Source organism: Aspergillus candidus (genome assembly GCF_002847045.1).
Source record: "Aspergillus candidus strain CBS 102.13 unplaced genomic scaffold BDW47scaffold_77, whole genome shotgun sequence".
NCBI lineage: Eukaryota > Fungi > Ascomycota > Eurotiomycetes > Eurotiales > Aspergillaceae > Aspergillus > Aspergillus candidus.
Genome location: NW_020194082.1, coordinates 18,531 through 45,108, shown reverse-complemented (window position 1 = coordinate 45,108; position 26,578 = coordinate 18,531). Strand labels below are relative to the sequence as shown.

The 26,578-nt window shown below is 53.5% G+C and overlaps 9 protein-coding genes across 9 annotated transcripts; 5 read left to right on the top strand and 4 right to left on the bottom strand.

The window, feature by feature from the left end:
* The first annotated feature begins 40 nt into the window (after positions 1 to 40).
* On the top strand, positions 41 to 3,183 carry BDW47DRAFT_113291 (ubiquitin C-terminal hydrolase family protein). Its single transcript, XM_024814369.1, has 5 exons — positions 41 to 556; positions 619 to 711; positions 771 to 1,145; positions 1,205 to 1,844; positions 1,895 to 3,183. Exons 1-5 carry the CDS (start codon positions 485 to 487, stop codon positions 3,055 to 3,057), a joined length of 2,343 nt encoding a protein of 780 aa, XP_024667841.1. The 5' UTR covers positions 41 to 484; the 3' UTR covers positions 3,058 to 3,183.
* Positions 3,184 to 3,303: 120 nt separating this feature from the next.
* BDW47DRAFT_113289 (vacuolar protein sorting protein DigA) lies at positions 3,304 to 6,645 on the top strand. Its single transcript, XM_024814368.1, has 3 exons — positions 3,304 to 3,642; positions 3,708 to 6,303; positions 6,381 to 6,645. Exons 1-3 carry the CDS (start codon positions 3,429 to 3,431, stop codon positions 6,463 to 6,465), a joined length of 2,895 nt encoding a protein of 964 aa, XP_024667840.1. The 5' UTR covers positions 3,304 to 3,428; the 3' UTR covers positions 6,466 to 6,645.
* A 3,229-nt stretch (positions 6,646 to 9,874) lies between these two features.
* BDW47DRAFT_86357 (putative serine/threonine protein kinase) lies at positions 9,875 to 12,168 on the top strand. The gene has a single exon (XM_024820075.1). It carries the CDS (start codon positions 10,110 to 10,112, stop codon positions 12,060 to 12,062), a length of 1,953 nt encoding a protein of 650 aa, XP_024667839.1. The 5' UTR covers positions 9,875 to 10,109; the 3' UTR covers positions 12,063 to 12,168.
* Positions 12,169 to 13,806: 1,638 nt separating this feature from the next.
* On the top strand, positions 13,807 to 17,772 carry BDW47DRAFT_86344 (glycerophosphocholine phosphodiesterase). Its single transcript, XM_024820074.1, has 9 exons — positions 13,807 to 14,080; positions 14,144 to 16,267; positions 16,322 to 16,380; positions 16,458 to 16,499; positions 16,555 to 16,558; positions 16,615 to 16,715; positions 16,768 to 17,023; positions 17,101 to 17,510; positions 17,580 to 17,772. The coding sequence occupies exons 1-9, from the start codon at positions 13,942 to 13,944 to the stop codon at positions 17,649 to 17,651; spliced, it is 3,207 nt and encodes a 1,068-aa protein (XP_024667838.1). The 5' UTR covers positions 13,807 to 13,941; the 3' UTR covers positions 17,652 to 17,772.
* BDW47DRAFT_113280 (agmatine deiminase family protein) lies at positions 17,763 to 19,096 on the bottom strand. The gene has a single exon (XM_024814367.1). It carries the CDS (start codon positions 19,074 to 19,076, stop codon positions 17,889 to 17,891), a length of 1,188 nt encoding a protein of 395 aa, XP_024667837.1. The 5' UTR covers positions 19,077 to 19,096; the 3' UTR covers positions 17,763 to 17,888.
* Positions 19,097 to 19,370: 274 nt separating this feature from the next.
* Positions 19,371 to 20,911, bottom strand: BDW47DRAFT_120865 (putative MFS transporter; the record flags this gene model as incomplete). Its single annotated transcript, XM_024815540.1, has 6 exons — positions 19,371 to 19,727; positions 19,767 to 19,837; positions 19,920 to 20,022; positions 20,085 to 20,324; positions 20,371 to 20,798; positions 20,866 to 20,911. The coding sequence occupies 6 exons, from the start codon at positions 20,909 to 20,911 to the stop codon at positions 19,371 to 19,373; spliced, it is 1,245 nt and encodes a 414-aa protein (XP_024667836.1).
* On the bottom strand, positions 20,359 to 21,565 carry BDW47DRAFT_113275 (uncharacterized protein). The gene has a single exon (XM_024814366.1). It carries the CDS (start codon positions 21,322 to 21,324, stop codon positions 20,938 to 20,940), a length of 387 nt encoding a protein of 128 aa, XP_024667835.1. The 5' UTR covers positions 21,325 to 21,565; the 3' UTR covers positions 20,359 to 20,937.
* A 249-nt stretch (positions 21,566 to 21,814) lies between these two features.
* BDW47DRAFT_129588 (type III PLP-dependent enzyme) lies at positions 21,815 to 23,358 on the top strand (the record flags this gene model as incomplete). The annotated part of the gene is made up of 5 exons (XM_024817012.1): positions 21,815 to 21,980; positions 22,038 to 22,433; positions 22,504 to 23,067; positions 23,150 to 23,240; positions 23,334 to 23,358. 5 exons carry the CDS (start codon positions 21,815 to 21,817, stop codon positions 23,356 to 23,358), a joined length of 1,242 nt encoding a protein of 413 aa, XP_024667834.1.
* A 422-nt stretch (positions 23,359 to 23,780) lies between these two features.
* Positions 23,781 to 24,651, bottom strand: BDW47DRAFT_134739 (uncharacterized protein; the record flags this gene model as incomplete). The annotated part of the gene is made up of 5 exons (XM_024818159.1): positions 23,781 to 23,909; positions 23,971 to 24,098; positions 24,164 to 24,290; positions 24,371 to 24,399; positions 24,455 to 24,651. 5 exons carry the CDS (start codon positions 24,649 to 24,651, stop codon positions 23,809 to 23,811), a joined length of 582 nt encoding a protein of 193 aa, XP_024667833.1. The 3' UTR covers positions 23,781 to 23,808.
* Between the last annotated feature and the right edge of the window lie 1,927 nt (positions 24,652 to 26,578).

Genomic DNA, 26,578 nt, shown 5'->3' with positions numbered 1-26,578 from the left:
CAGTTCGGTGATAGTTGTCTCTTTCTCCGTTCTTCCCCCCCGCCATCAGTGTCCCTCCGATCTACCAGTCAGTTGCCGAGATCGTTGCAGATCGCTCCTAATGGTTATCTGGCTAGATAAGTTGGCGACCTTTCCCATCATCGGCCCTGGTGATTACGGTCTTTTCACCTGGTTGCCATTGTCATCTCCAGATATTCGTTGCTAGGGTCACCAGATGTGATGTCACTGGGTGTGTTCGCCGCTGCAGCCTAGCATCACACGTATGGATTTACTCTACGGCTTACGCCTCTGATCTTCCACCTGATGTGCTCTTTGACTTTCCTTGAGGATTCTTCGCGTGCTCCATGAAAACTCAGGAGCCTGAATCATCCCTGCACATGTCGATCCGCCTTTAAAGATTCTGCCCCCCACCAACCTGGTGGCGCCTGTATCTCCCTACTCATCGTTGACTTTTTCTGGGGGTGTGCGTGTGGAACGGCATAAGATGAGCGGAATCCATAGATTCTTGACCAAACGCGAGAAGACCGGCAAACAGAAGAGGAATAAGGATGAGGAGGTAAAGTTCGAACCGAGGTCAGGATGCTTTGTGGCTGATACTGATAAGTATGTTGGGTCTAGACTACCAACATCCTCTCCCGTCCCCACTTTCGCGGGCTTTTCTCTAGCCAAACGAGCGTGACAACAGAGAGCGCGAGTGAGGATGCAAAGAAGGTAATTAGGGCTCTATATTATCTGATTCCGGCCTGCGCAGTCTTCTTACAAACGCGCAGATCAAACTCCTCGACCGGCGTCTTGCGCAGCTCGGCGTCACGGATCTGAAACAGGAACATCTCAGCTATGCGCTACACTCGCCCCACGCCCAAGGAGATGTGGACAAAGCGCTCGAGGTGCTGTTGCTTCTGGAAGACTCAATTGAAGGCATAATCAAGGAATACTCCCCAAGTACGAAACTCCTCGGCGCAGAGAACCGTATGGGCGTCACTTGCTATCTCGATGCGCTTCTCTTTGCTATGTTCGCTCGTCTGGATTGCTTCGAGGCGATCTTGTACACATCCTTTCCGGACGAGCCCCGCCGAAAGCTTTCGGTACTGTTGAGATTATGGGTCAATCTGCTGCGATCAGGGAAACTCATAACAAAGGATCTTGTACGTAGCCGCCGAAGGTTTCGTGATGCGATCAGACACTGGCTAATTGCAAATTGCAGACAAAGCACCTGCAAGACGCTCTCGCGGAATGCGGCTGGGAATCGGCAGCTCAGCTCCGCCAGCAAGATACATCGGAGGCCTTTACTTTTATCACGGAGAAACTCGAGCTGCCTCTTCTAACCCTGAAGATGGACATCTATCACACGGGAAAAGAGGACAAGAGTGGCGATCACAAGTTCGTCAACGAAAGGCTGCTAGAAGTTGCCATACCCGAGCCAGGCGAGGGCCAGACCGCCGTCACCTTGGAGGATTGCCTCGAGTCGTATTTCAACAATAAGATTGAAGTGAAGCGCTATCTCGAACGACACAACACGGCCGATTCCGTCAAATCAGCTGACTCCTTGTCTATGTCTAAAGGGTTCTCAACTCATGTGGAGGCAGTTGAGGTCAGCTCGCCCCTATCACCATCGCCCACGCAGTCGGCTCTTTTGCGCAATGACGAATCGACGCCGATGCCGTCGAAGGCGGAGGTCGAACGGTCTAATTCGTCCCGAACGCGACGGGACAGCATCGTGCAAGAGCGATTTATCCCGGAATCTGACGGCGAGGCTATCGATGGCGTCCCCGTCAAAAGCCCACCCCGTGGGTCTTTCCGGAAGGAGGTGATGATGCCTGCCTGGCAATTCTTCAGCCTGATACGTGAGTCTACAACTTCCGTGTGCAAATGCGCCTTTCTAACGTAGTTCCAGCGTGGTACACCGACAACACCCCGACGAATGATGCGCAGGTCGCAGCGCACTTCTCGGCCAAGCGACCAATTCTGGGAATGTGCTTGAAGCGCTATTCGATGCTCGCCAGCGGGAAGGCGGTCCGGCTCGATACCTTCGTCGATATCCCCACGGAGATTGGTCTCCCGCATTTTATCCAGGACGACAGTCTCGAGGAGGATGGCCCAATCTACGGGAATTTCAAGCTGTCGTTGCAAGCGCTCGTCTGTCACCGTGGAAAATCGGTTGATTCGGGACATTACATCGCCCTTGTTCGAGGCACCAGTGCCGGTGCGCCGCCAGCCAGTTCTCACGCGGAATCTGTCTCATCGGACGCACCCCGTTACTGGATGCGGTTCGATGATCTAGCCGCAGAGCGTGTCACGCTCGTTGACATTGAGCAGGCCCTAAGGCACGAGTCGCCGTACCTCTTGTTTTACCAGATCCTGCCGGTGGATGAAGACGCGGCCGCAGCCAATCTCCGGGACCGGAATTCCTCCTTGGGATACTCGGAGGACTCCCACGACTCGGATCCGGCCACCATCACCCATAAACTGCAGGCGTTGCGTACAGGCACTTCATCGGACGATCTCATGGAGGGCGGCAGATCCGGGCGACCCAGCTTCGAGATCACTGTTCCAGAAAACACGCAGCCGGCGCCTGCCGAGCAGATTGAGAAGAAACAAAGCATCATTTTCTCCGATTCTGTCGATCACGCCAACAATTCCACCAGCTCTCACTGGGCTTCAGTCCCTTCCACCTCGCCGCAACTCCTCCCCAAGGATGCCGAGGGGAATCGGAATTCTTTTGGATTTCCTCGGCGTGGATCCCGGGCGACCCGAAGCAACCCCGGAAGCCGTGCAGGCAGCCAGGCGAGTGAGAACCGGATCAGTACCACGTTCCAACGGTTTACGGGGCGGCGCAGCAGGGAAAAAGTCAGCAATGATGGGTCTCTTCCCGACGGTGATGACGATTTTGTGTATCAAGACCTGTCATCTTCCCCCACCATACGTTCAGTACCCAGCGGGGAGGCGAGGGACAAGAGTCCGCGACGTAGAGAGGGCGCTAGTTATAAGGAGAAGAAGGGGAAATCCAAAGAGAAGCGAATTGGCCGCAAGGTGGAGCGCGAGTGTGTGGTCATGTAGAGGGTGGTGCGGGACACCTGCATGGGATTTTATTTTTGTCTTTCTTTTCTTTTGTGCTTTGAAAGCGCAGGCGACTATTACTTGATACCCGTGTGTTATATAATTACGCAAGCTTTCATGATGAGATCTTGGTCCTAGACTGTAGAGATTAGAGAGGTATATGTGTGTAGCCTCAGGCATATGCCGATCGATGGTCAGGTATCCAGGCACCCACCGCTCCGCCTCCGCTATCAGCGATCCGTCATCGTCAATCACCTCTCCCAACTCAGCCAACAGCTTGACCACCCCAGCTCTTCTCCTGGTCCTTGCTTTTCCCCACTGTCCCCGTCGTCGCGATATGATATAATCCTCCCCTGCATAATTGGCGCATCATGGCGCTGGACAGCTCCAGTGGTTATGCTGCTCCCGGCAACCTCGTCGACCCGCCCGATTCTCTCTCCATGTTTGATGTCCGCCGCGTTCAGCTTCAGTTCCCCCTCGCGGCGGATTTCGTCGCAGCCCAGGTGGCGAAAGACGTTCTGATTCTGGCCCTGTCGACGAACCGGATTCTGCGCATTGACCTGGATGCCCCTGAAGATATCGACGGTACGTTGTATCGATGGCGTGGTCCCCGCCCCGAATTAGATCCCGCTAACTGAGCGGTCCCCTAGATGTCGACCTGCCGAAGAAATCGTCAGAAGTCGGCGTCATCCGTCGCATGTTCCTGGACCCCTCGGCGTCCCACCTGATTATCACCACCAGTCTAGGCGAAAACTACTACCTCCATACCCAATCCAGACAACCCAAGCCGCTGCCGCGGCTCAAGGGCGTTTCAATCGAGAGCGTCGCATGGAACCCGTCGCTCCCGACCGCGTCGACCCGGGAGATCCTCGTCGGGTCGACAGATGGACACGTCTACGAGGTCTACATTGAGCCGTCGACGGAGTTTTACCGGCGCGAAGAGAAATATGTCCACACCGTCTACCAGGTCCCGGAGGGTTCTCCCGTGATCGGAATCTGGGCAGAGCTGATGCCCACCAAGCCGGAGCAGAGGCGGGTGTTGCTGGCGACACATGGCAAGCTGATGCACTTTGTGGGACCCTCGGCGCGGCACGGCAAAGATAGTGGGAGCCACGTCTACAGCGACCTGTTCCAGAGGGAAGCGCCGGCGGTCCATGAGGTGCCGAACCCGTCACGCGCCGCGCCGTCGGCGCTGGTGATCTCGCCTGCTGGCGCGGATGGCACGAGCGTGGACGCCAAATCGGGGAAGGAATTCGCGTGGCTCAGCTCGCAGGGTATCTTTCACGGCCAGCTGCCGTATTCGGCGGACGAGTTGCGCCAGCCGTTCGATAAGGCGACGATGCTTCCCCGGACGCTGTTCCCGGCGAGCGAGTCGGCTCGCGGGGGGAAGAAAATGATCCAGGATCCTATCACGGCCGTGACGCTTTCGGAGTGGCATATCTTCGTTCTGGTCGAGGGGAGGGTCGTGGCGGTCAACCGGATGAATGACGAGATCGTGTATGAGCAATCGGTGCTGGAACCCGGGCAGAGTGCGCTGGGCCTGTTGACGGACTCGATGCAACACACGTACTGGCTGTTCACGGGGCAGGAGATCTTCGAGGTGGTCGTCGAGGACGAGGATCGAGAGGTGTGGAAGGTCTTCCTGCAGAAGCAAATGTTCGAGCAGGCCCTGCAGCACGCCCACACGAGTGCGCAGAAGGACGCGGTCGCCACGGCGTCCGGCGACTCCCTCGCGGCCAAGGGCCGCTACCTGGAGGCTGCCAAGGTCTGGGGCAAGAGCAGCAAAGGGTTCGAGGAGGTCTGCCTGGTGCTGATCAACCGCGGCGAGCACGACGCGCTGCGCACGTATCTCCTTTCGCAGCTGGCGACGTACAAGAAGTCGTCGTCGATGCAGCGCACCATGGTCGCCAGCTGGCTGGTCGAAGTGTTCATGTCAAAGCTGAACTCGCTCGACGACAACATCGCGACGCGGGCGGAGCTAGCCGAGGGGGCCAGCACAGAGCAGATCCAAAACGAGCTCAACCGCGTCCGGGCTGATTTCCAGGACTTTGTGACCAAGTACAAGGGCGACCTGGACCAGAAGACAGCCTACGGCATCATGAGCAGCCACGGGCGGGAAGAAGAGCTGCTCTTCTTCGCGACGGCCACAGATGACCACCACTACGTCCTATCCTACTGGATCCAGCGCGAAAAGTGGACCGAGGCGCTCAAGGTGCTCCAGCGACAGAGCCGCGCAGACGTGTTCTACAAGTACAGCAGCGTGCTGATGACGCACGCGGCCACGGGCCTGGTGGACATCCTCATGCGGCAGACGAACCTGGACCCAGAGCGACTGATCCCGGGGCTCCTGCACTACAACAAGACGGCGGGCAAGGTGCCACTCCGGGAGAATCAGGCGGTGCGGTACCTCAACTTCATCATCGTCAACCACCCGCGGCCGTCGGCGGCGGTGCACAACACGCTCATCTCGATCCACGCGTCGAGCGCATCCTCGTCCGAAGCGGGACTCCTCACCTACCTCCAGTCACAGCCGTCATCACCGCCGCCCTACGACGCAGACTTCGCGCTCCGACTCTGCATCCAGCACGAGCGAGTCCAGTCCTGCATCCACATCTACAGCGCCATGGGCCAATACCTCCAAGCCGTCGAACTCGCCCTCCAACACGGCGACATCGAGCTCGCCGCCATCGTCGCCGACCGACCCGAAGGCCAAGACGCGCTCCGCAAGAAACTCTGGCTCCTCGTAGCCGAGAAGAAGATCCGACAACCCGGCACCGGCATCAAAGACGCGATCGAATTCCTCCGCCGCTGCGAACTCCTCCGCATCGAAGACCTCATCCCGTTCTTCCCGGACTTCGCCGTCATCGACGACTTCAAGGACGAGATCTGCAGCGCACTGGAAGACTACTCACGACACATCGAAGCGCTGCGCCAGGAGATGGACAACTCGGCGCAGACGGCGCGTCAGATTCGGGGCGAGATCGCGGGGCTGGACACGCGGTACGCGATCGTGGAGCCCGGCGAGAAGTGCTGGCTGTGTGGGTTGCCGGTGCTGAGCCGGCAGTTTTTCGTGTTCCCGTGCCAGCATGCGTTTCACAGTGATTGTTTAGGGACGGCGGTGCTGGAAGGGGCGGGGGGCAAGAAGAAGTATATGCGGGATCTGCAGACGCAGTTGAACCGGGGAGATGGCGAGGGGAGACGGGAGGCGATAGTGAAGGAGTTGGATGGGTTGATTGCTGAGGCTTGGTATGTTCTTTCCCTCCTCACTTCTTTTTTTTTTTTTTTTCTTCATTTGTTCTTGGGCAAAACTGATAAGTATACAGTATCCTCTGCGGCGACCACGCGATCAAACAGATCGACCGACCGTTCATCACGACGGCGGATGCGACAGACGAATGGGGTTTATAATATTTATTATCATTCTTTTAGTATTCTCGATCTTATGCTCTGTGTATAGATGTGTAGGAGGACATGTTAGGCGATATGGACCAATTGATACTGCATTTCTACTACCTAGTATTTACTGCGCCTCTATTTATTTATATAGGGACAGCGGGCGCATAAATCATAGGTTGGGAGGGTTCGAACCAGCAGGATGGCGTATTTATATATATTTCTATCTTCAGCGTTTATTATCCTCCTATCTATCCATCGATTGTATCCTATCATTCTCATTATTATGTTACTCCTTCTCTACCATGATACATATACACGATAATACAGTTATCCAGTAACGACCACAAAGTTAGATAGCTAGAAGGTTCCAACTGCAGAAACACAAGTAAGACAAAATCCTCAAGGGACAGAGAAGAAAATCAAACCCTTGCAGAGGAAAAGAAAAAAAAAAAAAAAAAAAGACTCCACCGGGCGTCACGCCGAACTGCTTTAGTTAAGTTCAACCAACACTTTTTACCCCGGGTTTGTCCCACAGACTCGATCGATGATCCTTGTTAGGCTTCATGGTGGGTTTCTTATTTTTATTTTTGTTTTATTTATTTATTTGTGATTGTGTTTTGAGTTGGGATTTATTATTTTTTCCTATGTCATTTTAATGAGTTAAATCAGTTAAATCAGTAGATTCAATTGAATCGCAATTACTCCCTTAACCACCCAAGTTTCCATTACCAAGTACGGAGTACAATTAACTTTTTCTTTTTGTCATTTTCCCCGCCCCCTGTCTTCATTCTACAGATGATACATATACATTCTGCTCCTGCGTACATAAGTGGGGATGATGGAGTGAGGGAATGTGGAGGATCGTCATGGTGACTCCAAGCGACCCTTTGTTGTGTTGTGTTGATCCTGAGGAGAGGAGATAGTCTGATACTAGTCCGGTTGATGGTCGGGGAAGGATCCGTTTCGTCTTGGTCGGGACGAGTGCATATGAGGAGATATGGATGTGATAGGTGGGAGTTGTGGTGGGAGGATGTGTTATGGTGTGGTGTTGAGTGTATGATGTAAATCAATCATGGTACTCCTTAGTACCAGGTACTTATAGGGACCTGGGTAGTGACTAGGTAGATAATATGGTAAGACAAGGTTAGTAGGGGTGTGAGATATAAATGATAGTTGACTAGGATTGGTATATGTACCTGTACATATACATCTACGTATACATCAGGGTCCCCCCCCGTACAGGAGACTATTGACAGGTGGCCCCTTTTTTTAGTGTACGACTGGTTGCGATAGCGCCACCAGATGATGATGATGATGATGATGATGTGTTTGGGGTTGGATGATCGTGCGGGGTAACCTCACATTCTTGGATTCCATGTCATCGGGGGTTGTTACCTGGGATACCTCCAAGTTGAAAGAAAGAAAGAAAGAAAGAACGAAGTAATCTAGACTTTCCCACCTCGGAGTCTCACCAAGGACGTCGGTACTTCGGTAGGTCCTAAGGTAGGTGGACTTACGGATAGAGGTGGAAGAACACGTAGTGCCAGTTGGTCCAAGCCATGAAGCCAGTTGGTCCAGGTCAGGTGCCAAAAAACCTTACAGCCACACCCACACAGCAGCGGTGAGAAAGTGACCAGGGACTGCTCCTTATCGGGAGATTCTTCCTGAGACGGAATGATCCACCGGGTGTGGGTGGTTTGGGGTGGGATTGGTTGTTGGGGGGGAGGAGGTGCAGATGATGCAGCGGGCTGTTTTGGGTTAAGATCTCTCGGTCGGTCTCAGCAGGTCCTCAGCAGGTGGACTACTGAGGGTTGAGGAGTGAGTACTGAGTACCGAGTACGGTACTCTGGTCCGTAGAATACTACTGATGGATAGAACTATTGATTGTTGAATCTATCTGAGTCATTGTCAAGGTGGAAGGTTCCAGTCAGTAAGGCGATGACGACGTTTGGAGTGAAACCCCCGGCTGGTTCTGGGTTGAACTACCATGGGTGTATCGGTACGGTATGTATGGTATGAGAAAATGGTGTGATAATACACCTCATACACCGCTTCCGGTATGGTATGACCGATACCACGAGGAAACCACCAACCAACTCTCGACGGCTCCACCCACACTTTCATCCCCCACCACTCATCGGACTGTCTTCCTCCACGAGTTCCCCACCACCTTTTCCCTGCGAAGCCGTCTTCCCGTCCAGGTTTCCAAGTTGCCTCCCATACTCCATCCTTACCATACATACCAATACCAGGCCTGACTAACCTCCCTATCTCCTATCCTCCTATCCTCTCTCTCCATCTCCCTATCTCTCCCTCTCTCTCTCCATCCTTCCTCTTCTTTCTCTATCTTCCTTCTTCTCGCTCTTTCTCATCTCCTCCTCATCCCCCATCCTCATCTTCTCTTCCTTCCCTCTTCTTCCTCCTTCTCTTCCCTTTCTTTCCATCTTCCCACTTCCCACTTCCCACTTCCCATCTCTATAACCCCTTCCCCTTCGCCACTACCTACTTCACACTTACTACATCCATCTCCCTACTTCGCCTCCCAATCATCCATCTACCTATCGTCCAGTCTCGTCAATCCAAATCACTCAACCACCAAATCCAACCATTGCAGTCAATATCCTCGTGCCTATCAACGTACAGTTCTATCCTCGTTGATCTCGTCAATAAACCAAGGCACGCCTGCCTATCGTCCGGTGCCACGGTCTCGTTGCTGGCCCGTTCGAACACCCTTCGTGACTCACCAACCTTAAGACTCCACCCAAAAGCAAGACGACAACCCATCAACGGTCTCCCTGCAGACCCGCCCCAGTCTCGCTCCTGCCGTCCAGCTCCTGCTACGTTTCAACTCTCTCCTCCCAACAGCCGCTGAACTCCCTTCCTTGGGTGTGATCCTATCGTCCCGCTCCATCGCCTGCTGAGTTGTCCCTCCTCGTGAAACAAGTTCCGGGCTGGGTTGCTGGTATTGAGGTTTCTTCTGCCAACGCCCGTCAGGGTTTGAAGACGCCGGGTACCAGTTGTCCAGTGCCTCGGCTATATATCAGGGAACCCCTGCCTTTGACTTTCAACTCAACTCTCCGACAACTGATGACTTGATCGTCCTTGGAGTCACGAACCCCCCCCCGTCCTTCAACCTGGTGTTCGAAGGCCGCTTTCCTTGACCTCTTGTCTATACTGTTTGGCATCTTCTTCTTCACGATATTACGCAGCGTCTCCTCTTTTTGGCCTTCCTTACTTCTATCTTGCGTCCGTTCGGTGCCCTCGCATTGAACCCCCCACCTTCTTTACTCCTCTCTTTTGGTCTGCCGCTTTTGGCTCCTGCCATCCATCTTGCTATACTATCAAAAAAAACCCACGACAGATGAACCCATAACGATCTTTTGACTACAAACCTCTTTTCTTTTTCTATCGTCATCCCGCGACTTCGCCTCTCATCCTTTTTCTTTTGTGATCACTTATCACTTCTGCTATTTATATGAAACTTTGAGCCACCAAACAACTGTTTTCCTTGTCTTCCTTCGATTCTTCTCGCCTCTTTACTTCCTCTCTTCTTTTTCTCTTCTTGGTCGTCGCCTCCCACAGTCCTTGTAGGACTCGCCAGCTTCGTTCAATCTATATACGCATAACTTAATATCGGGAACCAACCTCTCGACAGTATGGACGCTTCGAACAACTCCTTCGTGCCCGGCGAGCTCCTCAACGGCCGCTTTCGCACCCTCGCTCCGTTGAACCATGGCTCGTTCGGTATCGTCTTCCTGGCCACCGATATCCAGTCCGGTCAGGACGTCGCCATCAAGCGCCTCGCCAAGGCTTCCGCGGCCGACCCGGTCTCCCCGGCCGGCCCGGACTATCGCCTGGTCGAGCTGGACTGCCACCGCCGTCTTGCCCACCATCCCAACTTGGTCAATATGGTTCACTCCTTCGAGACTGACGAGCACCTGTACCTGGTGCTGGAGTACTGCGCCAACGGTGACCTCTACGAGGCCATCCGTCTCAACCGCGGCCCCCTCGAGACCGAGCACGTGCGGGACTTCATGCTGCAGCTCATCGGGGCCGTCGAGTTCATGCACGCCAATGCGCTCTACCATCGCGACATCAAGCCGGAGAACATCTTCCTGATGCAGGACGGCTCCATGAAGCTCGGCGACTTTGGTCTGGCCACCGGAGATGCCTGGTCCCACGAGGCCTGCGTCGGCAGTGACCGCTACATGGCTCCCGAGCAGTACGACCCCGCCGCGACCGGCTACGCCCCCGCCCAGGCCGACGTCTGGGCTGTCGGCGTCTGCTTGCTCAACGTGCTGTTCGCCCGCAACCCCTTCGCCACGCCCACCGAGTCCGACGTCCTGTTCGCCGACTACGTCCGCGATCGCCAGTCGCTCTTCGACATCTTCACCAACATGTCCCAGGACACCTTCGAGGTCCTGCGCCATGCCCTGGCCCTCGACCCGAGCAAGCGATCCCTCGCCGGCATGCGGGACGCCGTCCTCCGCGCCGTCTCCTTCACCACCGACGACGAGGCCCTGGACGAGTTCTGTACCGACGAACGCGAGGTGGTCCCCGCCACCGCCAACCGCGAGCCGCTCCGCACCCCGTCCCTCCAGAGCCCCTTTGTTAACCAGGGCGACTCCTTCCCCTGGGCCAAGGCTTTGCAGACCAGCCCCCCGCCGTCGGATCTGGCCCGCCCGCTGTCCGTCATCCCCGACGACGCCTACTCGGAGGATCTCTTCCCGCCCTCGGAGACGGCCGGCACCTCGTGGTTCTCCAACCGCCAGGCGACCCCCTCGATGGCCTCGGTGCTCGAGTCCGCCCTCGGCGAGTCCGCCCCCGCGGCGCGTCCCGTCGAGTCGCGCTTCCCGCCGCCTTCGGATCCCGTCCCCATCACCGGGTCCCTGCCCGCCCACAAGCCGCTACCGTCTCTGTCTATGGTCTTTGGCCGGCGCCAACAGGACCAGATCTCCAAGAGCTGGAGCGATCTCTGGGACGAGGAGGAAGAGGAGGAGGAGGCGCTGTCCGAGCACGAGGATTCGGCCCTGCAGCAGCGCCGCGCCCAGAACGCCCGCAGCTGGAGCCAGGAGAGCGGCAGTGCCGACGGGTCGGCGTTGCCTTCTAGCGCCCGCCCCGTCCAGCCCGTGACCGCCGCCGCCGCCGCCGCTACCACGGTTTCGGCCCGCCCCGACACCCCTCCGGCCCTGGCGGACCCTCCCGTCGAGAAGTCGTCGCCCGCCGCGCCCGGCGTGTCCTCGGTCACCTTCCACGTGGCCCCGCGCACGCCGCCGCGGTCCCCCAAGACCTCACCGCTGGACAAGTGGGCGGCATTGGGTGACAAGCGCCGGAACTACAAGCCGTCCGCGCCGCCCGCCGCCAACCCCATGGCCTGGCGACGGGACTGGGGTCTCGGTTCCTCGGGCTTCGACTACGGCACCTGGACTAAGAAGGATCACCACCTGCCATCCCCAGGCCGTCACCGCCCCTTCCTGGCGAAGGGCTGGCGTCGCGATTCCCCGGAGGCCTTGCAACCCGTGGCCGACCCGTGGACCTCCCCCACCTACGCCGGCAGCGTCGACGAGGATCTCGATCTCGTTGGGGGCTGGCACGACCTTCATCTGTAACGGGATCGACCATTTTTTTCTTTCTTTTCCCGCCACTTTTTCGATCCGCCTGTGACTTCTTAACCTCGTGGCACCCCTCCCCCCCCGGAAGCGACTCGAACGATCATTTGCAAATACCTGGTTCAAACTTTTTCTTTATATCTCCACTCGATCATTCTGCACAGAAACTCCGGCTCTCCACAGCTTTTGTTTTTCTTTTCTTTTTATCCCTCTTAAAACCATTGAAACCCTGATGATAGAACTTTTTTTATTGGCATTTCAGATGCACGAGCATGTTCATGCTGCATGCATCCTTTCTTTCTTTTTCTGTATAATAACACCACCATTTGCAAGGAGCGACAGGGGGTTGCGGCAGTGTTCAAAAGTGACGCATGGACGGATGACTGGCGGGGACGGTTCTGTTTGGCGAGCGGGTTGGACGCTGTGGTGTTTCTGTGAGGGTATTTTTGATTGATCGCATCGGTCGTCTTCCAATTACGATCTTTTCGAACGGGAATTGGACGTCGACGCAGAGACCCCCGGGCCATCCCGGGGGGGTTTTACCAGATATATGAAAAGCACAAACGAAAAAAAAGTGTACGGGAAAAGCGACCGGTCTCTCTTTTGACATGATACATTCTGTACTGTATGTAGGATGTTGGCGGATGACGGTAGTCGTGGTATTCGATATTAATGGATACTATTATCGTGACTCGATTTGCAATCTTTCGTAACCCATCGATCGGTATTTTGTCTTGGTCGTATGAGCCCACTGATTTGATCCTACCGACCTTGATTGACTTCCTATGTAGAATCCGGATATCGATTAATAGTATATACATATGGATCATATTTTACTTGAGACTCTAGTATAGTATAGTATCTGATATAGTGTTTGGATTGAAAGAAAGAGGATAGTACAGTACAGTCTAGTCCGGAGTCCAGGCCAGATCTATCTAGTCTATCCTGGTTAGGTAGTTAGTATGTATGTCAGGCACCAAGGGACTTACTCTCTAGGAAGAAGCTTGGACGTACAGTAATATAATCTTCATCTGGATAATACTGGTGACTCCACTGTTCTTTGTCGAATGTCAGACCATGGCCACATTGACAGTAATTAACTATATCTCCTGTTACTGGCGACCTACCCAGGTAGGTAACACTGTTGAATTGATTGTCTGATTCACCGTCTCAACATGACAGGAGATAGATATCGGGAGATGTCGGGTTGAAATCGGACAGTTTCTCCCTGATCAGTTAGCTGTACAGACTAGGTAGGTACCTTACAGAGTAACAGTGATCAAAGATCTAGGCAGACAGATCCATCGTCATCGTCATAACGTCCCCACCTGTATAGTGTATTGACTGATTAATTACCTCTGGTATCGACCATCATGGTCGAGACCCATTACATCATTGTTTAGTTTACGTAGGTACCTGATGTTGGCGCTGACACTGACGCTGGCGCAGCAGTGCGTTACCCGCTCGGAACTCGGAACGGAAAACTGGACTGGGATTTCCATAATTAGTTCCTGCAGTGGAAGCTGGAGACAAGAGACGGACGTTCCTGACCCACTTTTTGTATGTATGTATTGTATGTTGATTGGGGGGTCGATCTATTAATAGTATGCACTTGATATCTGGCCAGTACTGTGATTTGTTCTGTATGTATGTATGTATGTATGTATATGTATGTTGGATGGGGGGGTGAGTTGGGAATTAGGGATTGAGGATATAGGATGTAGGTAGAAATCATAGAATTGAAGCCATGTTGGAGATGAGAGATGAAAGAGAAGATCGTAGTCAGGTGACGAACCGTCTCCAACAGATCTCGTCTGTCGTTGTCCACACAACACACCTTGAATAGTAGCACACTCAAATTGCATCCCAATCCAACAACATGAAGTTCACCCACAACTACCACCGCCACCAAATCCCAGAATGGACGTCCTCCTACGTGCCCTATGCAGCCCTGTCACGACAGCTGAAACACATTGTCTGTGAGGCTGAGTTGATGGGAAGAGAGCCGTTTTTCGATGGTTAGATTGGATTGCATTGCATGTGTTTTGTTGAGGACTGTTTCTTACCTGTGTTTTATTTAGAAATCTATGGGTCTCTTGCTGGGAGTGTTGAGTCTTTCAACAAATGTTATGAAGGAAGGTATCAGTTTTTGTGTGCTAGGCGCGCGGAGATTCTCAAAGCGTATGGCTTGGAGTCTGAAGGGAATGTCCTGTCGAAGATAGGAGACGCGAATTGCGCTGAGCTGGGGAATCTGCTCAACGCGGTGGTGGAGTTGCGCGGAGATTCAGACAAGCTGCAGTGGTATTACCGCGTGAACGCTGAAGCGATTGATCTGATACACGCGAAGATCGAGAGACACTGCGTTCACCCGATGGTGAAAACCCATCGATCTCGCAAGTCAAGGTGGATGGACATGACTGCTGACTGGGAGACGCGGTCTACACAGTTCGGCGAGAGTCTCAGCATGTTGACAGCGGGTATTGCGCGATCTTGTGCGAATGCAAAGCTTCACCCGGGGGAGGGATCGTCGTGTTTGGATTGCGTGGGTGGGCGGCACACATGGTTGGATGACTACCGCGCTTCTCTGGTGTCTTTTATCAGGGAGGATAATAAGTCGTGGGAGCTGGCTCCAATGCTAGAAAAGATGTCGGTGGATGACGCCATCATGGGGCTGCATTTCCGTGCCCTGGTTTATGATCTAGCGCTGCTTGCTATCGTCTCTGGGGCGCGTGATTCGGCGGCCTTTCTGCTGGAGAAGGCGTTCACTAGGTATGGTGCTGCGGTTGATCACAACGTCTTGAACCAGATCATCGCTGTCGTGGGTCGGAGGGGTGTGCTGAATGGGCAGTCGAGCTTGAAGCTGCTGACCTGTTCCCTGGGTGATGACACTGGAGGTCAGGATGGAATGGGGGAGAGTTTATTCCTCCGTGCGGTTGAGCGTCTCGGTCCCGATGGGGAAGATATTCTCTTGTCAACGGACATCTTAGGTCGCCGTCCTCTTCATTATGGCGCGATGTATGGATTGCAGACCGTGTGCCAGCGGATTCTGCGCTATTTTGAGGAACGGGGGTTGCTACGCCTTGCAAGACAGATCCTGACGGTGGACTCTCAAGGACAGACGCCTTTGCATTACGCTGTTATCAACAATCATGCGGGCGTTACACGGATCTTCCTAGATGTACTCGACGGAGTTGAAGACAGTGAAACCCAAAACCAGACAGCCATCTCGAACGAAGTCTTCTCCATCGCCGTCAAGTACCAGCACGATGAGATCGTGTACATGCTGGCAAAGTGCCGCGCGGTATCTCACCCGTCTCACGGAGAAACAGAAACAGCCCTCTACATCGCAGCCCAAAGCGGCCGTGCTGATTACGTGGAGGCCCTGCTAAACCACAACAAGGACATCGATCTCAATATCAACACACCCGAGCCTATCCACGGCTGGACCCCGCTGTTCATCGCCTGCGTGGAGGGCCACCACGCCGTGGTCAGGCTGCTTTTGCGCGCAGGTGCGAAACAAGACATACGTGATCAGCTCGGGTGGACTGCGAAGGAGCATGCTGCGCTGAGGGGCCATCTGGAGATAGCCGATATGGTGGATGCGGGGAACACTGACGATCTTGATATTTCCGGTGGCCCTTCCAGCGTACTACCCAAGACTGCACCCACGGAGAAAGCCATCTTTCGAAAAAACCGCAGCTACGTAATCGTCAATCTTGGTGCTCTGCAATATGGTCAACGGGGGGAAGCGCTGGAATTGAGAGATTCCAGCCACAGTCTACCGATGCCAAAGAGCGTGTATGCGCATAATGGCCTCTCGATGGAAATCTCCATCGGCGACGGACGCGACACCAACAGTCACCGTGTACAACTGCCCCTGCTAAGAGACATGCTCAACGAGCCGTTCGTCTTCCCAGTCGTGGACCCCACCGAGGCTGTTATATCGTTTAAGCTGTTTCGTGCGGGACACAGGCTGGTGGGTAGTGGTGCAGCACTGTTGAAAAGCCTCAACGATGGTCTTGGAGAGGGCCGTGAGAGTCTTGTTCGCACGCGTACTATAGCTATTCTTGAACGGGAGAAGTTGGGTGTTATGGGGACTGTGACGTTTACTTTTGTGGTTGCTGGGCCGGTGGATTGTGCGGTTTCGAGATCTTTGCAGAGTCGTGATGTGAGAGGTGGAGGGGTACAGCTCGTTGGGCATAGAGGTGGGATTGAGCCTCCTCTTGTGTTTGGTGGTGCAGGTTACTGACATATGCAAGGACTCGGGCAAAATACGGCCAGCCGCACGTATCTCCAAATGGGGGAGAACACGATCGAGGTGATTTCAACTATATCCGACCTACCAGCGTCCAGGAAGGGAACGATTTGAACATTGGCAGAACTAACACAATGCAGTCATTTCTCTCAGCTGCAAAGCAAGGCGCTGCCTTTGTGGAAGTAAGAACCTTAAATCTCTTGATATAACCCATGCGACTGACTGACATGTTTCTAGTTTGGTAAGCCGACTCACGCAAGACTTGTTTCAGTGCTAAGTATATGATATTATAACCAGACGTGCAATTAACCAGAGACCTTGTGCCTATCATCTACCACGACTTCTCGCTGAGTGAATCGGGAACGGACGTCGCTATCCATGATTTGAGTTTTGATCAAGTCAGTACCTGTCTTCTCCAGGAGATGTAAAAGGTTATTCTAACTGTCCCAGTTTGCATACGCGAGCAAGCTCCAATCTACAATCAACCAGCCGATATGCATGCCGACCAAACCCCGTTCACGGTCATTGACAAAAGCCCATGAACGCGAGCTCGAGGGAACCCGCCAGAGAATGATGCACACTATTGATTTCACCAGCAAAGGGTTCAAGCCAAACACTAGAGGTGACTTCATCCAGGATTCGTTCGCCACGCTGGATGAATTGCTTGTGCAATTGCCTCAGTCGATTAGCTTCAATGTCGAGATAAGTATGTTCGACCCTCCTCCTTCACCTTTTTCAAGATGAGATCGAGAAAGGTAGGCTAGGTTAGTTAACAAGAAGTAGAATACCCCCGCCTCCACGAAGCAGCAGAAGCAGGCGTCGTCCCCGCCTCCATCGAAATCAACACCTTCATCGACAAGATCCTCTCGCAGATATTCCACCATCCCCAGCCTAATCGCTCCATCATCCTCTCCTCCTTCACCCCCGAAGTCTGCATCCTCCTAGCCATCAAACAGCAAGTATACCCCGTCATGTTCATCACCAATGCAGGAAAGCCGCCCATGACAGACATGGAGATGCGAGCAGGCAGCATGAAAGCCGCCGTCCGGTTCGCTAAGCGATGGAACCTCGCGGGGATTGTCTTTGCGAGCGAGTCGCTCGTGCTTTGTCCGCGGCTTGTGAAGTATGTGAAGGGGAGGAGCCTGGTGTGTGGGTCTTATGGGGCGCAGAATAATTGCCCTGAGTATGCTAAGGTGGGTTTGGTGTCCGGAATCAGTGTCATGGTGTTTGTTCTAAAAGTGCCTGGCTAATGAGTTTTGTAGATGCAAGCTGCCGCTGGGGTTGATTTGATTATGACTGATCGGGTTGGGCTTATTTCTGCTGCACTGGGCTAGGTGGTGCTCTGCTTGAGCTTCCTACATTCGTTGTCGTCCAGCTCTGTACATACAATGGGCTCTAGGACCCAGATGGAGATACTTTACATTCACCTTAATACATATTCAACACAATTATCAACGGATGTCTTTTGATTGTCGGGTAGGTAGGTATCTTGTTGTGTATTCTTCTGGAAAGTAAGTGTCTACTTGAGAAGTACATTGGACCTTATCTTCATCCCAAACACGAGTCTGAAATCAAGCCAACGGAGCAGGCACCTGCTGCGTCACGCAGTGGATGACGCCTCCGCTCAGGGGAATCGCATTCAAATGAACTTGTCTCACTTCTCTCTCGGGCATCAACGCCTGCAGTGTCTCCTTCGCCCTCTGATCCCACCCCTCGGCCCCAAACTTGGGCAGGATCAGTCCCTCGTTACAGAAATAGAAATTGACGTATCCCGACACAAACTCGTCGTCTTTCGCACAGGGCAACGCGCTCATAGGCGGCTCGTCCACCGCATGTATCTCTAGCTTCCGCCCTTTCGCATCAGTCTGGCTCTGCAAGGCCTCGAGCACCTCGTTGGACAGATCCAGCCAGATCTGGTCCGAATCGGGATGGTGCCTTGACCAGACAACAACCCCCGGTCGTACGAACCGCACCTCAGCATCGAGGTGCGAATCCGTGACGTCGAGGTTCTTGCGCCCAGGTACCCAAATCACCTTTTCAACACCCAGCACGCGACGGAGCTCAGCCTCAATCTCGTCACGCGACAGTCCGGGATTCCGCTGCTCGCAGATCATACAGCTCTCCGCGACGATGAGCGTGCCTTCCCCATCGACCACCAGGGCGCCGCCCTCGGTGCGAATGCGCGACACAACCACCTGCACGGGGGACGGCGACACGTCGGCATCAATCACATTGCGGGCAAAATCGGCATTCTCCCGCAGGATCTCCGCCGTCATGGCGGGCGTTCCGTACCGATATTCGCCCACGGCTCCGGCCCATCCGTTTTTGTTGCCCCATTCGTTGAACCCGAAGTCGATGGCTAGCCGCTGTCTCGGGTCTAACTTGCCCGTCGCATCGTGCACGTATACCGGCCCGGTGTCACGCACCCAGCAGTGATTGATGGCCAGGGGCACGATGCTGACCCGTGAGGGATTGCGCACTTTGCGCTTCACTAGTGCTTGCGCGGCGGGGACATCCTCCGGGCGCGCGTGCAACCGCACCGGCTCGAAGTCTGCGATCGCTGCGGCTAGATCCACGATCTCGTTGCACAGAGGTTCGTAAAGAGCTTCGGTTGAAGACGGCCTTGATGGGAAGCCCAGAATGGTTGCTACATGTGGGTGCCATTCGGCAGGGAAGAAGAAACGGCCAGTTGTAAGGGGGTTCATTTTGGAACGAGTCAAGCAAGGCAGCGGGACAAAGCTGAGGCAAGCGGAGGACATGTCAATGGGGATGGATGAGGCTTTCCAGTGACGAGGGACGTCAAATACTTTATCTCATCCCGTTGTATTATACGTCTGGGCTACGACCATGCAATTCTCCACCAGAACACTGCATACAGAGGCCCCCCTTGCGTCGATGACGTTCAATCAATGCAAAGCAAGCGTCATTTTCAAATACTACATAGGGATCTGCCAGCACCGCACATGCATGACCTCCGGCCTGCTTATCCCTTTACAGATTCAGTCTATGGAAAAACCGAGTCGGTTTTGGAAATAACGAGTTACCTTCGCGCTTTAACTCGCGCCAGTTTGCTCGCCTCCAGTCTGCTCCTCCCCCCGGAGGCTTGTATGGCCGAGATAGAACACAGGCAAAATAGTCACCCCAGACAAGGCTCCCAACGTCCAGGCCATCGGCTTCCACCCGTACCTACTTAGCAGATTCTCCCCAATGATGGGCCCCACCGAGAGGCCGGCGTAATTAGCCATTGTCTGCAACGCAAATGCCTGCGAGACTGCCCCTTGTTTTCCAAAGATGCCCGGGCTTTGCTCCTCCATTTTTTCGACCACGATCTGTGACTCCATGTACAGGGCTGGCAGGGCCACGCAAATCGAGAGGCCGCATAATGCCAACAGCGCGGCTAGTAGGACCTTCTGCGACATACTGTCCTGAGTGACGAATTGCAGACATACCAGCGTCGGGGTATACAGTGTGAACCCCACTACTGCCATGATGCGGACTCCGAAACGGTCACATAGTCGTCCTGAGATTGCATTAGTGTTGAGGCCTCACACAGATATGAAGAATGTTCGATGCAGAAGCACCACTCAATCGTTCGGACTAACCAAACAAGGGTTCCAATAGTGATGGCGCGGCCATGGCCAGGAAGAGTAAACCGGCCGCAAAGGCATCCCATCCGAACAATCGCTCCACATAGGTAGGCAAAGTCTGCGGAGGTATGGTCAGCTCTAAGATGATAACATTGGGAAATCGAATGAGCCTGAACACACCGCATCACAAGCACCAAGAACCAGCCCATCAATGCCCAACGCCCAGAGCGTGATGATCACCCGTGGCTGCTTCAACAATTTCAACCCCGCAAATGACACCTTTTTGCCCTCCTGGGGCTCCGGTTCGGCATGTGTTTTGCTCACCGTGGTTGTGGATTTCCTGTCGTTTTCCTCAACCCCAGCAGCAACAACACCCTCCTGCATGTGGATGGCACTTTGTTCCCTGCCCTCCTCCCCTTCCTCCCCCCCCCTCCTCCTCCTTCTCCTTCTTCTTCTTCTTCTCCACCACTGCTAAGCGCATCACCGTGTCCACGGCCACAATCACAAACCCTAGTATACAGAGCGCATAATACCCCCCGGAGCGATTCACGAGTCCCCCAAGTGGCGGCCCTGCCATGAGCCCAACCATTCGGCCGGTCTCCGCGTACCCCAGTGCTTCTCCCAAGCGGTCCTTGCCCACATTGTCTCTCAGCAGCGCCAAACCTGCAACGTCCACGATCGCGGATGCCAGGCCTTGCAGAATCCTCCCAACAATGTACATCGTCGTCGACCGCGCGGCGGTAAAGAAGGCCATTGCGGCGGCAAGCCAAATCAAGCCCACCAGGTACGGGACTTTGCGATTAGCCGACGAGTCTATCCAGATCCCGAAGATCGGACAGACCGCGAAGGCCGTGGCTGTCTCACAGATCAAGAGGATGCTGGTCCAGAATACCTCTGTGGGGTAGAAATTTCAGTCAGCCTACCATGGCAGAGTTATGATCTCGAACTCGCGGGGACGGACGTTGATCTGGTGATACGCCTGCTCGCGCGACCAGCGCCGAGGGCATGATGGGAACAATCTGATACGGTTCAGCTATGAGAAAGATGCCCTTGACGTGGTGAGGAGGTGCAACATACCATCCCATATAGAAACAAGGTCTAAGGGGGTTTGCCCTTCTTGCGTTAGCTCCTCAACCTGATGAATGAGGAGAAAAGTCTCCCGGCATACCGTCATATACGAAGTTGCGACCACCACGATGATGAACCAGCGAGATGAGCGCATGGACGAGAGCCATGATGGCCCCAATGGTCTAAACTCTGAGAGCATCGTTGAACCAGGAATAATGCTGTGCTCACAATGTTTAGGTGGCAGAAACACAAGAAACAGGGACCACAGAGAGAGAGAGATGAAACTTCCCGTTCGGTCCTCTCCCACAAGTAATGGAAGATGTACAGATACAAATTCCAGCCCATACTCCATTTGAAAAAAAGGGTTTTCTGCAAGGCGCACTGCCATGATTTTTCCCTGGTCTTAGCTAGGCGTTAGAGGTCCCCTAGGCCCCTTGCATGGATATCACGCAGATTAGCCCGGAAATGTGACTCGCGTTATACAAATTGCGAGTCACAAGACGTCATATAAGCAAGAAGGAGGGCCTCTCTACTGCTCGGCCCATACTTTTTTAATGCCGCAGCGCTTGCTGTGGTGATGAGCGGGGTCCAGCTGAATCCATCACCGTCTGGGATGGCCCCAAGACACCGACAGATGTCACTCGGCGAATCGATAATACGAGTCTGGTTTCGGTGTAGCCATATCTGAGACGTCACTGGCAAAGCTTGTTTAATCCCTCGGAATTTTCTTTTTCTCGCCCGAGGTATGGTTTCTCATACGCAAGGTATATTGTGATATAAAATAAACTGGAAGAATACCTCCGTCCGTGGTAAGCAACGACTAATCTTATACAAACATAATCATGGACACCCTGATTGACCTGGCTCTTCATAAAAGACTCTCAAGTGTTGATAACAATGGACGATCTATCGCCGGCGAGGAGCCCTTTTTTGTAGCCGACCTCGGCCAGATCGTCCGCCAGCATCGCCGATGGAAGTCAGCCCTTCCTCACGTCCACCCTTTCTATGGTAAGCGTGATTCTTCCACACCGACTTCTGGTTACACCCCCTTCTGATCGGTGTCAGCGGTGAAATGCAATGCCGACCCAACCCTCCTCAGACTGCTCTGTGAACTGGGCACCGGGTTCGACTGCGCCTCCATCGCGGAACTCCAGAGCGTACTCAGCCTGGGCGTCGACCCGTCGCGCATTGTCTTTGCCAACCCTTGCAAGACGGCGTCGTCGCTTGTGTTTGCCCGGCGCGTGGGCGTCACGCACACGACATTTGACAACCTCGATGAGCTGGACACCATCAAGGCGTATCACCCTGATGCGCAACTTGTTCTCCGGATCTTCGCCAGTGACAGTGATGCGCTGATTGATTTTGGAGAGAAGTTTGGGGCCTCGACTGAGTCCGCCCCTTTACTGTTGGCTCGAGCGAGGGAACTGGACTTGAAGGTTACGGGCGTGAGTTTCCATGTTGGTATGTACCTACATCGCTTTAATTGAAAAAAAAAACACCCTAAACCAGAAAAGAATTGACTGTTAAACAGGAACCGGCGCAACCAATGCATCTGCCTTCAACAAAGCCATCCAGACCGCCAAAGCCGTCTTCCGCCAAGCCGAGAATCAGGGTTTTCGAATGACCCTCCTCGATATTGGCGGCGGATTTCAGGATAGCAACTTCGAGGGTATTGCATCCGCGGTGCATAAAACCCTCTGCGAGGAGTTTCCCCCCCACGTGCGAGTCATCGCCGAGCCAGGCCGCTATTACGCGCGCAGCGCTTACACACTCGCCTGCAAAGTCATCTCCCGACGGAGGCAGATTGGCGATGCCCGCAAAACGGAAGAACCGGATATGCTGTACCAGAATGACGGCGTGTATGGGTCCTTTATGAACGTGATTATGGAGAAGGAGATCATGAGGCCGACTCTGATCACTTCGCTTCTACCTCCCCGCTACCTATCTGGTGGGGAAACGGGAAAGAGACAGCAGGGGGAACGGAGATACTCGATCTGGGGTCCGACGTGTGATAGCTTGGACTGCGTGGTGAGAGACACGGTGCTGGAGTCGGAGGTGAAAGTGGGGGATTGGCTGAAGTATAGAAATATGGGTGGTAAGCAAGCATCTTTTATTTGAATTTTAGATGAATTTGAGGTTAATTGATTTGACAAAACAAGCATACACTACCTCAACAGCCACTCAGTTCAACGGATTCTCGAGCGATCATGCCGTGATCTACATTGACAGCGAGTCCGAAAACAGAGCCATGAAGACAGGCATTGCGAAGTATTGTAACATTCATCGGCAGGCCGAGATGATGAGGATTGCAGCACCTGTGGAACGAGGGCACTATCAGGCGAGTTGTTGACAGGTGAATAGGGTGTATGACTGGCTTTCAGATTAGGATGCAGCCCTTTCCACGCAGCTACAGCGTAGACGGCAATACACTGTGGGTCTTGGCCATGGACTGTTCTACTTGTAGAGAAAGGTAGATATACTTCAGATAGGGTGGTATCACCTGTCTACTAACATGGCTCTATTTGATTAAGTAAACCCATCTTCCATCTTCATTGATCGCTTGCGTATGAGCATCCTGGCAGCAAACCCCACCGCTACAACTGATAGTCTATAGACTACTTCGGGAGCAGTAAGTCCGGAATAAACAAGTATATTTTATGCGCGAAGCTTGCAAGCTAGACTAGATCAAGACTAAACGAGTGAACGGTCGCCAAAGCAAACCAATGAAACCAACATGGTCTCATGCATTTTCGGTATCATCCCCCACGCAGTAGGGGACGAAAAGATCCATTCCAGAATGGACGGATAGCCAGCGGGCCGCCTCTCTAGCGGCGCTTTAGATGGCCTGGACATCAACCCAGAAGCGAGTGTCGTCCTTCTGGTACTTCTCGTCGCTCTCAATCTGCTGCTGGATCCAATCGATCGCGGCGATGTAGTCTAACCCATCCGGTTAGCCGAGCCAGTCAATTTACTACCTCTGTTCATCGCGCAAACTCACTGTTGATATCGTCGGTGCCGGGGTTTTTGATTCCAGACTCGCCGTTGCGGTGGCCGCTGAACCACGTCTCGAAGCCGTACTTGTCCTCGCCCTCGTGACGACATTTGATGTCCAATTCCAGATCATCGCTGCATAATGCCCCGAACATCAACCACCACGCAGGCACATTTGGAGGTAGGACCAGTAAACTTACTTGAGAACGGCACCATCATCCACCTGCTTGACGGTCTCATCGAGGAATGCAGACGCAGAATGTCTCAGGATGTACCAGTTCTGCTTGAAGATGCCGAAGTTGGTGGCGTCGCCGGTCTTGCCGTCACCTGCAATCAGTAGAAACCCGGCCGTTAGCTCGCAGTTGCTGCGTGATCACCCGTGCCGCTGGCCAGGTCTGCAGACGTACCATAGGTGTAGTCGGTAGTCATGGTCGTACTGGGACGTGTTAGCGGTAGCGTATCACGGACGCGGGTGGAAAGAAGAGACTGACGTTTCCAGCATGGCGATGGCCAGGTCGCGGGTGTTGCCACCGGCGGACACGACCGCCTCCTTGCGAGCCCCAAGTCCGGCAATGGTCTCGTTGCCTCGATCCTCAGCGCGGATGAAGAGGCTGGCAGGGGCTGCGTGCGGGAACGAGGCCACCGCGGACACGAGGGCCAGGGAAGGAAGAAGAGACAGGAGCTGCATTTTGCAATGGGATGTAGTGTTTCTTTGTTGAATGGGATGTTGATTGAATTGTTGGATGCCAGACAGATATGAAGACATCAGCTCCTATTTATAATGGAAAGTTGGGATGAGCTTCTATACGATGTACTTAGTAGACCTGATCATCCCGTGTCTCTGGTTGTGTGGTACACGGAAAGGATATCCTCTTTTCCAGTCCGTGTGGAATTCGGAAAGGCGTCGTGATACAAACCCTCCCCATAGATTTTGAGACAATGACCGGCAGTGATGTTCCATCTGGGGAAAAGAGTCACGGTCCGCCTTGGTCCTTGCTGGTTCCGTCTAGCTATTTCCTTGATCGAGACAAGTGCCTCTTAGGTCGCAACAGCTTCAAGATCGTCACCGATATGAAGCCAACGCCACAAGTTTAGCAGTCTACACGATTGGTAGCCCAAGATTGGCTAAGATTCATTCAGTTGCTTACTAGCGTCTTGAAACCGACATGGAAACTGGCGCATCAGGTCGGGAGGCACTATACTCACATGTCATCACCAGTTGAGATCTCATACTAGATGAGAATGCGTACATGATCAATTGGTGAAGCAATGACTTAGGACCCCTGTCCCCAACGTGGAGTGCTTCAGACTTGTTTCGAACACCCCGTCTCCTCCGGGCTCAAATAGGCAATCGGACAGAACCACGGGGGTGGGTCCGTGGCTATCACTGTCGATCAATGTCGTAGGAGGTTAGAACGACATCCAGTCCGCCTCGCTCCAGTGATGTACTCCGCAGCTTCCCCAGACCGGTAAAACGTACGCTACCTTTGATGTTGTCCCCGCGGATGTGTCCGACTACTTTTTCCCGTTTTCAATTGATCCCTCACCAAAATGGGATGAATATCCCCGCATCTTCCTATTGCAGAGACTGTCTACCTAGTCTGACAGGGATCGGATCATGCCTAGCTGCTTGAAGTTGATAGCGGGGTTGATGGTGGTCTGTCCATCAGGGTCGGCAACAGGGCGTGATTTGAAGAATCATGCACGGTAATCCCACCGGTGGCGCCGTTACCAAGGTGCCTTCCCCTTTCTTAGAAGGCGAGTGGTCCAGTTAGAATCGACCTGCAGTTTTTTTGGCCTTGATACGAGGTGTCGATGGGGGAAAATGGCGTGAGTGTTACGAGTGAGTGTGTGCTCTCCCTGTCGGGGAACGATCATTTGGGAGCGGATGTGTGATTGTTAAGGAGCTGAAGCCTACTCCGTCGACAGTTGAGTAGCGCCCTGCCTTACTGGAGGTCAATAGACAGTTTACTGGGGAGAAAGAGTGGTAATCTTGGGGTCATAAGCGTACCCAAGAACAGGAGGACTGCGCTCACTCACTTGCTGAACCATATTCTATCTATCTTCAAGAGACTCATTGAGGATGGCCCTGGCCTTAGCCTTTACTGTTTCTATGGCATTGATCGGGTCCATGGGATAGCCTTGTGGATGGTATATATATTAGGAGGCGAATATACTGGCCCAGATTGACACGAGGGCGAACAGGCAGAGGCACGATGTTCATGATCAACGATCAGTAAACATGCCTGACTCGAACCTTAACATATTTTCAAGTCATTATTCAAAATGAACCCAAGGGTGCGAGATCAGTTTCCATTGTTCTAGCCTGATGCTGTCGTTTCAACTTTCAAGCCTGCCGGCGTACCCAAGCTTGAGATATCATATGTGGCGGCAAAATCACCAAAAACTCTAGGTGAAATTTGACAACATGAGTAAAATCTTTTGATAGCTCCAGAATACTTGACCGGTCAATGTATATAGTCCGTACAGAATCTGGAGAAGTGACGATGCTATCCATATCAGGTGACGTGATGTGATAAGTCTGACTAAGCGGCGCAATGGATCGATTTGTTTTGTAGACAATTCGGTCAATCATGATAGGTTCACCTCCTCTA

What these genes read in the sequence shown, in the direction of transcription:
- BDW47DRAFT_113291 (XM_024814369.1), top strand. Translation starts at nt 485, where the DNA reads ATGAGCGGAATCCATAGATTCTTGACCAAACGCGAGAAGACCGGCAAA. An exon ending in AGAGGAATAAGGATGAGGAG is followed by an intron (nt 557 to 618) that starts GTAAAGTTCGAA and finishes TGTTGGGTCTAG; the next exon opens with ACTACCAACATCCTCTCCCG. An exon ending in AACTCATAACAAAGGATCTT is followed by an intron (nt 1,146 to 1,204) that starts GTACGTAGCCGC and finishes TGCAAATTGCAG; the next exon opens with ACAAAGCACCTGCAAGACGC.
- BDW47DRAFT_113289 (XM_024814368.1), top strand. Translation starts at nt 3,429, where the DNA reads ATGGCGCTGGACAGCTCCAGTGGTTATGCTGCTCCCGGCAACCTCGTC. An exon ending in TGCCCCTGAAGATATCGACG is followed by an intron (nt 3,643 to 3,707) that starts GTACGTTGTATC and finishes GCGGTCCCCTAG; the next exon opens with ATGTCGACCTGCCGAAGAAA. An exon ending in GGGTTGATTGCTGAGGCTTG is followed by an intron (nt 6,304 to 6,380) that starts GTATGTTCTTTC and finishes ATAAGTATACAG; the next exon opens with TATCCTCTGCGGCGACCACG.
- BDW47DRAFT_86357 (XM_024820075.1), top strand. Translation starts at nt 10,110, where the DNA reads ATGGACGCTTCGAACAACTCCTTCGTGCCCGGCGAGCTCCTCAACGGC.
- BDW47DRAFT_86344 (XM_024820074.1), top strand. Translation starts at nt 13,942, where the DNA reads ATGAAGTTCACCCACAACTACCACCGCCACCAAATCCCAGAATGGACG. An exon ending in ATGATTTGAGTTTTGATCAA is followed by an intron (nt 16,716 to 16,767) that starts GTCAGTACCTGT and finishes TAACTGTCCCAG; the next exon opens with TTTGCATACGCGAGCAAGCT. An exon ending in TAGCTTCAATGTCGAGATAA is followed by an intron (nt 17,024 to 17,100) that starts GTATGTTCGACC and finishes AACAAGAAGTAG; the next exon opens with AATACCCCCGCCTCCACGAA.
- BDW47DRAFT_113280 (XM_024814367.1), bottom strand. Translation starts at nt 19,076, where the DNA reads ATGTCCTCCGCTTGCCTCAGCTTTGTCCCGCTGCCTTGCTTGACTCGT.
- BDW47DRAFT_113275 (XM_024814366.1), bottom strand. Translation starts at nt 21,324, where the DNA reads ATGGAGTATGGGCTGGAATTTGTATCTGTACATCTTCCATTACTTGTG.